The sequence below is a fragment of the Mesitornis unicolor genome, unplaced genomic scaffold, assembly GCF_000695765.1.
Source record: "Mesitornis unicolor isolate BGI_N332 unplaced genomic scaffold, ASM69576v1 scaffold8876, whole genome shotgun sequence".
NCBI classification, from domain to species: domain Eukaryota; kingdom Metazoa; phylum Chordata; class Aves; order Mesitornithiformes; family Mesitornithidae; genus Mesitornis; species Mesitornis unicolor.
Genome location: NW_010189091.1, coordinates 333 through 10,256, shown reverse-complemented (window position 1 = coordinate 10,256; position 9,924 = coordinate 333). Strand labels below are relative to the sequence as shown.

Below are 9,924 nucleotides of genomic sequence, written 5' to 3'. Positions count from 1 at the left end.
AGGAATGATGCTGTGCTTTTGGAATGGATTGCCTGTATCTCTGAAGCAGTTGTGTGTTAGCGTTCCCATACGCTAGTGGATTAACTGATGCTGTGTTGCAGGATAAGAGAATCGCTTACACACCGTACCACGTACTGTCAGCATCTGAGCAGGAGGTTTTCCAAACACGACGGTCACTGCTGGAGCACATTACAGCAAAGCTCCGTGAGCGAGTCATCCTGAAAGAGAAAGAGTGGGATCAAGAAGCGCTGAGAAGATCCAAGAAATGTTAGTTCAAGCCTAAGAGTAGGTCAAGATTAAGGGTAGCAAGTAAGGGAATTTATTGTTATAATTCCAGTGTTTCTGTCTCAAAAGGTAACTCCAAATACAGACTGCTCCTACATACTTGGTAGGGAGATGTAGGGGTTCTGCAAACTTTGAAGAGAATGAACAAGTCATTGTGAAGAAAATCTGAGTAAGAGTTTAGTGCCCATCAGCTGCCTCCTGCTCAATCCCTGCACAAGATCTGTTACCAAGTGTTAAGGAGCGATTGAGGGAGCTTGCTCCTCTTTCATGACAGAACCTTGGGGTTGCTTTGCATTTAGTGCAGGGAGCAGGATGTGTGCAGCGGTGACTGTGGACATCTAGCATCTTTTCATTCCATGTGGCAGCTTACCCTCAGGTCCTTTGCTAAAACCTATTGTACCAATGCTCTTCTGCTACTAGACCAGCAACACTGAATACATAAATGAAGATGATGTGAGTTACATCCTCAGCAGTGCTCAATGCGTGGCGAATTCAGGCTTAAGAATCTAGGTCTGTCTTTGGGCAGAAGATGTATTGGACTTGGGAGCTGAACTCTGAGCTGAAGATTGTTATCTTTGCAGTTCAGGATAACCTGTGCCTCTGTGGCTTGTAAATTATCTGCATGGTTTCTTCCTCTTGGCTGTGACATAGCCACTTGGCTCCTTTTTTCTTGGCTTCTGAAGCTTGTTGGTAGCAGATGCATTTTATGGTGTATCCTCACATTTCATACAGCAGACGGAGCCAGGCAGACTTGTAAGGAAGGTGGATCTTGTGAGTGGTGTTCTAATTGCCAAGTCAGAATACTGATTGTTGTTTCTCTGTCCCCTGTTGTTGGTGTAGTGGGTATCCATGTTTCGAAGAAGCAAGGAGAGAGCCATCATGAGGAAGAAGTGAGGTAGGGCAGAGACACTGCACTCAGGTATTGACTGTTCTTAGACAAAAAACCTGAGCCCTGTTCTTTTTCCTCACCATTTGCCACCTTGCCATTTTCCTCCTTTCCAGTTTTCCTCTCCAGCCTATCCAGACTTATCAGCTGCAGTTGGCTTCTTTCACATCACTCCTTTTCAGCTTCAGACTTCGCCATGAGAGTCAACGTAACATTCAGTCTTGTGGGAATCAGTGTCCGTGTGTTTTAAACCACTTAATGACATCAGTACCTTAAAGCAGCGTGCAAATGCTAAGGAATAGGCCCATAGAAATTTTGTAGCTTACAGTTCTCCAGAAATTGCAGGAACAATCTGTACAATTTGAATGTTGTTCCTGGAGCTGTGTATTAACAAAATCCTCAAGGATGCTGAATTCTGTCATCAGTTTCCCCTGCTGCAGGGAATTCACACTCTCAGTATTCAAATTAAGAGGAAGTAATAGAGGTGTCAGGAACTGGGGGACTTTTGATGGCAGAAATTTTGAGGTAGCATTTTTGTTGAACCAGGATGGTTCAGTAATAGCAGAAGATGCAGAAATAGCCAGAAGAACATAAAGTCAACTGAAATAAAATCCAGAAGGTTAAAGTAGCACACAAAGATTTTACAGATAGGTCTCAGCGATGACTTGCAATGACAGATGAAACCTCAGTGAAACTTGCTGGCTGTTGGGAAAGGATTCTTTAAAAAGGCTGTAAATACATAGCCCAGCTTGCACCTAGAGCTGACATCTGCTTCCCAGTCCCACTGAAAGCCTCGGTCCAAGCACTCTGGTTCATGTTCCAACTTTGGACTAACTGTTGTAGCACTGAGTGTCCCTGTTTGTCCCTGCAGTATCCCAGTGGGCTCTATGAGGGCTTTTTTAAGTTTGCCAGTTTGACTTTCTCTCTGGCCGTGTATAATCCAGTCTGCCTGGCAGTTTGAAAGTGAACACCTCCAGTGTCATGAGTACATTAAACCACACAGAGTGGCAGGATGTGGACGTTGGTTTGATGAAGGCTTCTCACTTGGGCACTTGGCTTTGCAGCTGCTGTGCAGTCTGCTCCCCACAGACTCCTGTGATAAGCTACAGGGTCTCCTGTTTCTTTATTGTTGAACATTGTTCCTATACTGTAGCCATTTTCATTTGATTCTACTGTGATCTGCAAACATGCTGACAGCTTCAGGAAACCAAGCAATAATGTGCTTTCATTTTACAACTGCCTTTGTTCTAGGCTGCCGTTCTTTAAATACTGCTACCAGTGCGGACGTTCGGTGGGTGTTCAGCTGTCGCCTTGTGTGCGTTGTCACGAAGTCTTCACCTGCAGTGAGGCTTGCAGAAGGAAATCCTGGAACGAGCGGCACAGGCAGGAGTGCTCGGGATTGCTGGGTGAGTCTGTTATTGTGTGTGAATGCAGTGGTTTGTGCTTCTGTACCGACCTGGGTATGTAATGAACCAGTAAAATGTGTTTTACAAAATAATTTCAATAAAAAGGTGCAGTTCATTCACTTGGATGGGTGTGCTTTTTGTGAAGCCACCAGCTTTAAGTGAGCTGCTATTGTGTCCTTACTCTCCATTGCAAGAGAGGAATCTTTAAGGTGAGTGCAGTGCAAAGGAAACGTTCTCTCTAGGACTGAAGTTAATGAACCAGTAAAATGTGTTTTACAAAATAATTTCAATAAAAAGGTGCAGTTCATTCACTTGGATGGGTGTGCTTTTTTTGAAGCCACCAGCTTTAAGTGAGCTGCTACTGTGTCCTTACTCTCCATTGCAAGAGAGAGGAATCTTTAAGGTGAGTGCAGAGCAAGGGAAATGCTCTCTCTAAGACTGAAGTTAGCTACTGCAGACATCAACAGCTTTCCAGGCTGAAAGACCACAGTAGATCTAATAAGGTAGGCAGAGTGGAGCTTTCTGTACAAACTCTACCTCTTAGTCAGCTCTGTCTGTATTTTAGAAGAGAAATCAATGAGATTTCTGACATTCATGCATGGAATTTCCCTTATGAGGAGCAGCTGAGGGAGCTGGGGCTCTTGAGCTTGGAGCAGAGGAGACTGAGGGGTGCCCTCATTCCTGGGGATCCATTGGGAAAGGGCAGTGTCAGGAGGAAGGAGCCAGGCTCTGCTCTGGGATGGCCAATGCCAGGACAAGGGGCAATGGTCCCAAGCTGGAGCACAGGAGGCTCAAGCTGAAGATGAGGCCAAACTTTGTCAGTGTGAGGGTGGCAGAGCATGGCCCAGGCTGCCCAGAGAGGTTGTGGAGTCTCCCTGTGTGGAGACACCCAAAGCCCTGGCCGTGTTCCTGTGTGACTGCTCTGGTGATCCTGCTCTGGCAGGGGTTGCACTGGGGGAGCTCCAGAGGGCACTGCTTACTCCTGACATTCTGTGACTCTGTGAATTGTTCATACCACAGTACCATAGCAGACATACGTAGTCAGGTGTGTTTACTAGAAGCAGCAAGAATCATTTGCACTCCCATACGTGGTCTTTGTTTGCTAGGAAGTTTGTAGGGAAGTGACAAGATAAATGTTAGCTTTACATTTGATAAACTACACCAAAAGAGGAACTTTCTCAAGTTTTGTACCTACTTTCCAGTTTATTGTTCCAGAGAAACTGAAGGTGACCTCAGGAGATATGGGTGGTTATTTTATATCCATATTTTTTTCCCCAGAGAAGAGGACAGGACGAGCAGCTCTGGATGCAAGCCGTGCAGTGTGTGAGAAGAACGCCACTGGCAAAAAAGGGGGAGATGGAAGAGAAGGAGAAGACGAAAGGAGAAGTGGAAGAAAGAATAAAGTTCAGACTGGTGGGAGAGAGCATCACAGGAAGAACGACCGACTCGTTTCAAGTCACTCCTAGTGCAGTGCTGACAAGTTTTAGTGCCACTGTTTTAACACCTGCTAAGGTTAAAAGTGATCTAATTGGACGTGTTTTGAGAAACTACATCCAAAATACCTTTCTAAAATATGGCATATGAACTCAAGGATTATGCCATCAAAAACCTGCGTGTGTGGATGTATGCAAGTTAATGTCTTTAAATGTTTGCAGTTAGAAATACAGTGAACTTCAGATTGGTTTTAATGGTCTAAAAGGGGTCTTTTCCCATGTGCCTTGGATTGCAATCCTCTCACTGTTCCCTTGGGCATATCTCACCCCAGGGCTCATCTTTGTGGAAGCCAATGAAAATGTTTGTGCCAAGCTGTCACGAAGCTTTGGCACAAGTCGGAGCCTTTGACAACCATCACCAAAGGATTCTTTCCAGTACCCCACAGAAGTTGGCTGTGCTGTGGAAAGGAGGCAGGAACAGCTTTACCTTCCATCCTTTGCTGGACAGCTGTCAAATCCTCTTCTTGCCTCTGCTCGCCCTCATCAGGGACTTGAGAAAAGCCCCTGGGAGGGACCCTAGGCTGTGGTTTGGGCCTAAACTCCAGTTCAAACCTGGGGACAAAGAGATGACACCAGCATGGCCCACAGCACCACTGGCTCTTGCCGCTTGCTGCCATCACCTGCTCACCAGCAGATTTTGGCACTGCACAAAACCCTCTTCTTTTATCCCCAAGTGGACTACACCCCATTCCAGGGTACGGTCCTGGGAAATGGAGTCATCCTGCAGAGAAGGTCAGGCCATGATGGGAAGGAAGTGTGCACCTTTCCCATCAGATCTGCCTCACAGGAACGACCATGGGCTGGGGACATGTCACTGCCTGGTGCCCCCATGGCAGGACCCCTGTGGTGACACGGAGCAAATGCTACCAAACCACAGCTGAGCAACTGGAGGCTACATCTGCAGATGGACTCACTCAGGAAAGATGATGACACGGCTGGAAGATGTCAGCGAGACCAGAGGTACCACTGAGGACACCATCATGGCCAGCAGCTGGGGGATCTGCAACGAAAGAACACTACTTTCAAAAGTCTAAGTATTTATACTGAAAGGCTATATTAGATTAACACACAATATTATTTATATCCAGACTTGTGCAAAGCATTGAATGCTGTTCCACATTACTTCATGACATCCTGGTCTCTTAAGTCAGAGAGGCATGGATTTGATGGATGGATCACTCACTGGATAAGGAATTGGCTGGATGGTCACACTCAAAGGGTTGCAGTCAATGGCTCAATGTTCAAATGCAGACCAGTGACGAGTGGTGTTCCTCAGGGGTCGGTATTGGTGACACCACCAAGCTGGGTGGTGCAGTTGACAACGCTGGAGGGAAGGGATCCATCCAGAGGGACCTGGACAGGTTTGAGAGGTTGGTCCATTCACACTGCATGAAGTTCAGCAAGGTCCTGCACCTGGGTCGGGGCAATCCCAGGCTGAGTGGAGAACAGACTGAGACCAGCCCTGAGAAGGACATGGGGTGTTGGTTGATGAGGAGCTCAACAGGAACCAGCAATGTGGCCAACCCCATCCTGGGCTGTATCACAAGAAGTGTGGCCAGCAAGGCCAGGGAGCGACTCTGCCCCTCTGCTCTGCACCTGCAGTGCTGTGTCCAGCTCTGGAGTACCCAGCATAACATCTCTGAGCAACCTGATCTAAAGATGTCCCTGCTCACTGCAGGGGTTGGACTTGATGACCTTTAAAGGTCCCTTCCAACCCAACACATTCTGATTCTGTAAGGTCATGGAGCTGCTGGAGCAGGTCCAGAGGAGGCCACAGAGATGATCCGAGGGCTGGAGAGCCTCTCCTATGAGGCCAGGCTGAGAGAGTTGGGGTTGCTCAGCCTGGAGAAGGCTCCACGGAGACCTTAGAGCACCTTCCAGTACCTTGTAGGGTCCTACAGGAAAGCTGAAGAGGGACTTTTTACAAGGACATGGAGTGATGGGAGAAGGTGCAATAGCTTTAAACTGGAAGGGGGGAGATTTAGACTGGATATCAGGAAGAAATCCCTCCCTGTGAGGTGGTGAGGCCCTGGCCCAGGGTGCCCAGAGAAGCTGTGGGTGCCCCCTCCCTGGCAGTGCCCAAGGCCAGGTTGGACGGGGTTTGAGCAGCCTGGGCTGGTGGAGGTGTCCCTGCCCATGGGGGTTGGACTGGGGGGTTTGAGGTCCCTTCCAACACAAACCATGCTGTGATTCCATGACTTTCACCTGACATTTCAGTTTCTAGTGTTGCTTGCATGGTAGAGTATTAATCGTTAGTGCTATATCTGACAGCACAGTGGATTGTAAAACCTTGTATGACGCAAGATGCAGTAGCTTCTTTATTTAAGCCAGTGTTTTAGAATGACATTATGAGTTCTCAGAGGGCTGCTACAGAGGAAAAGTGTAACTGTAGCCATCCCAATACCCTTCCTGTTGCAAGTTAAGAGAAAATATTAAGTATCTTCCTTATAAGATCTGTTCTTCAATGGTGAGATATTCTTGCATAAAGACAAGTGCTGTATTCATAACTCACTGGTTTACTATGGTGTTTCTGAAAACAAAAATGAACCAAAAACCTAACCCCAAAAAACCAAAACCAACATTCTGCCTAAAGATGTTACTTTTTAGTGTACACCTTTCTTATAGTTTGTTCCTCAGTGCTAGAAAGTTACCATGGTTTATATATCAGCTGGTAACACTTTGTCTTCAGTCTCCTGGAAGAAATCTTTTCACTGAAGTGATGACTTCAACAATCCGCTGAGGAGATCACTGAAGTCTTCACCAGTTATATGATTAGTCCTTAAGAGTAACGTGTAATTCCTCAAGGAACACATAAAACCAGTTTACTTTTCAAGACTAGAAAAATCTGGTCCTCCTTTGCTGTAATTTCCAGAGATTTCTGCCCCACTGAAGTCAAATCCAGGATTCTGGAAAAAAGAAATGTTTAATGGATAGATTATTCGTAATAAATGCATCAACAAATAAACCTCAAATTATCATAGTTTGGCCTACTACTGCTGAAGTGACTTTGGAATGCTGTTTTCAACTTGGCAAGCAGTTAGATCTCCCAGTAAAGAAATAATAAGGAAATAATTTCTGGCTTCTGGTGTCCCTTGAAATGACTGAAAATTTAAGTGCCTGCCATGCTGGATAACAAGTTTCATAGAAATGATGTTCTCGGTTGCAGTACGTAGGGTGCCGATTCAGCTGGTAAGTAATAATTTGTCACTCTACAACTCTGCAAACTTGCATTAGGAGTAGCTGTATACTAAAGGTGTACCAAAACAACTTAAGCCATTTAAGTAAAAGGGCAAGGAAAAGATTTTCCAACTATTCTACATCATCTGATGTTGTAAACAAACAAATTCATTAGAGCTTGGTGTTAGAAGCTTGTTGTAAATACGTCTGCTTCCTAGTTCTGGATAGTAATAGAAATTGCATGTATCCACTTGACTTTCTGTGTCATGAGCGTTTTCCAGTTATTGCACTACAGGGTATGGTTCCACGGCACTGGACAGCAGAACATTTCTGCTCAGCTTCCACGTGCAAACGTGAAATATAAGGAGTAAGTCAGGTCCTTTAACTCGCCTCTCTTTGGAATCGCTCCAGTGTAAGTTTCCTTTGCATCTGGTCCTGCACCCAAGGATCAGCAGTATATTCGTTTTCTAACAGAGATGTCCAACAGTTGCCAGCATCTCGATTTGTCTTCATTAGAACAATTCGTATCAGCTTCCTGTCTTCTGTTGAACGAAAACAGACACAAAGCAAGCATTAAACTCAGTCCTACGTGCTCCTCTTTTTCGTAGTTTTGGTGAATTCACCACTAACAAGCGCTGGATTTTGTTGGTTTCATGCAAATGCCAACAGGGTTATGGATAAATAAACAGTAACAAGAAACAGAAAGGCTGAAGCAAAGCCAGCCTACACAGCCATCTCTCCCCTTCCCTGTTTTAAGGGATTAAAACAGAGCTCCTAAGTACTTCTGCTGCAAACAAACTAACTTTGGAGAGGTTCACAACAGAGAAAAGATTCAATCTAATAATGTACACAGCTCAGCTAAGCAGTAATGAAGGATTTGCAGTCATTACCAATAAAAGCCAGAATGGAGTTTTAGTGACATATGGAGGTATAACCAATTTATTTAAACACAGTCAGTGTGCCCATTGCCAATATACTGGAAGCCCATTTCAAAGTTAACATGTAGGGTGTTTAGTTCCACTTAATTGAATAAATACAGCTTTGTAAAGTGTATTTTGAAGATTATCTGCATACTGGAAAAGAGTACTCACCTCCCAATGTTTGTTTACACTTCCAGTTTTCATGTGCAAGTTACTAAATTATTAATATTTAGAATAGTGAATGAAAAACAAAATCCATCACATGAAAACATATAAATGAGAGGCACAGTCCACAAACATGATTGCCAAAACCCCAAAATATTCTGAACACTTTACAATATTTATGATGTAACTATCAGAGAAGCTTTTTTTTGCTCATTATCCGTAGGCACTTTGGTGTGATTTTTAGATTGCTTTTTGAGTCTCGTGGACTGCAGCTTTTGTCACCCATCTCAAAAATAAAATGCGTAAGAGAAGGAATAAAACCAAGAAAATAACATCTGTGGAGAGCACAGACCACATAACTGTGCTGTAACTGCTGAGCTTTAACGATGGTTTGCATAAAACTCCTCCCTATGCAGATGTGACTTCTCTGTGACCGCTGCCTTCGCAGACACAGCATTTTGCCATTGACCTTCATCTCTGCAGCGTTTGTGTTACCTCAGTTCCCTGGTCTGGCAATGAGGGTTGTCTTTTACACAGAGCTATGCAGAGTAGTTTTTCCCATTAAAAACAAGGGGTAAACTCTTCTGCAGCGTATTCTGAGAAGTTCTGCTGCCTTCACAATGTCAGTGAGATGCAGGTTATTACCTAACGTCCATGTTCCTTCATCAGTTATTGTAGAGTCAAAAAGTTTACCCTGCAAAAGACATGTACAATATTACACAACAGGAAAACCTGTTCAATATCCAGGCCATATTTAATTGTGAAGTTTTACTCCAACCTACCTTATTTTTGACTCAAAATGAATAGGATACCCTGGCTCCACAAGTATAGGCTTGCAAATAGACTATAAAAGAATTACTTTTTGTTACACAACTGTTTGGGTTTTGTTTGGTGGGTTTTTGGTCTTGGTTTTTTGTTTCTCTGTTTGTTTTTTGTTCTGTGGGTTGTTTGTTTGGTTTTGATGATGCATTTAATACAGTAAAAATGCTGTCACTGTTTCAGTATCTCAGTTCCTGGATAGGGTTTGTGTATCTCAAAAGGCAATGCCATTTTTAACAATCTTGCAAGGAAAATGCCTGCCTTTTTGCTAAGGGTGGTGCAAAATATATGCATTATGCTACAAAGAACTGTTCGTTACCAATGTGAAAGCAAATCTGCTCTTGATCTGGTTTTTTTTTTTGGCTTTCAGCAGTGAGTGAAGCTATGCATTTAAACACTGCCCAAATCACTGCAAAACAAGAATGCAAATCCACGTGAATTTCACAGAATCACAGAATATGAGGAGTTGGAAGGGACCTGGAAAGCTCCCCCAGTGCAACCCCACCAGAGCAGGATCACCAGAGCAGTCACACAGGAACACGGCCAGGGCTTTGGGTGTCTGCAGACAAGGAGACTCCACAACCTCTCTGGGCAGCCTGGGCCATGCTCCATAACCCTCACACTGACAAAGTTTGGCCTCATCTTCAGCTTGAGCCTCCTGTGCTCCAGCTTGGGACCATTGCCCCTTGTCCTGGCATTGGCCATCCCAGAGCAGAGCCTGGCTCCTTCCTCCTGACACTGCCCTTTCCCAATGGATCCCCAGGAATGAGGGC

At 44.8% G+C, this 9,924-nt stretch overlaps 2 protein-coding genes across 2 annotated transcripts in view; one reads left to right on the top strand and one right to left on the bottom strand.

The window, feature by feature from the left end:
• Window positions 1-4,419, top strand: part of ANKMY1 (ankyrin repeat and MYND domain containing 1) — a gene marked incomplete at its 5' end in the record, with an annotated part of 18,334 nt that extends 13,915 nt beyond the window's left edge. Inside the window, 4 exons of the mRNA XM_010185962.1 lie at window positions 102-267; window positions 1,126-1,180; window positions 2,423-2,577; window positions 4,343-4,419. Coding sequence (XP_010184264.1) covers window positions 102-267; window positions 1,126-1,180; window positions 2,423-2,577; window positions 4,343-4,419 — 453 coding nt within the window. The remainder of the gene's footprint in view (window positions 1-101; window positions 268-1,125; window positions 1,181-2,422; window positions 2,578-4,342) is intronic.
• A 2,240-nt stretch (window positions 4,420-6,659) lies between these two features.
• Window positions 6,660-9,032, bottom strand: NUDCD2 (NudC domain containing 2; the record flags this gene model as incomplete). Its single annotated transcript, XM_010185961.1, has 3 exons — window positions 6,660-6,976; window positions 7,638-7,789; window positions 8,978-9,032. Coding segments are annotated over 3 exons (291 nt in total), but the record flags the coding sequence as incomplete, so codon positions are not given.
• Between the last annotated feature and the right edge of the window lie 892 nt (window positions 9,033-9,924).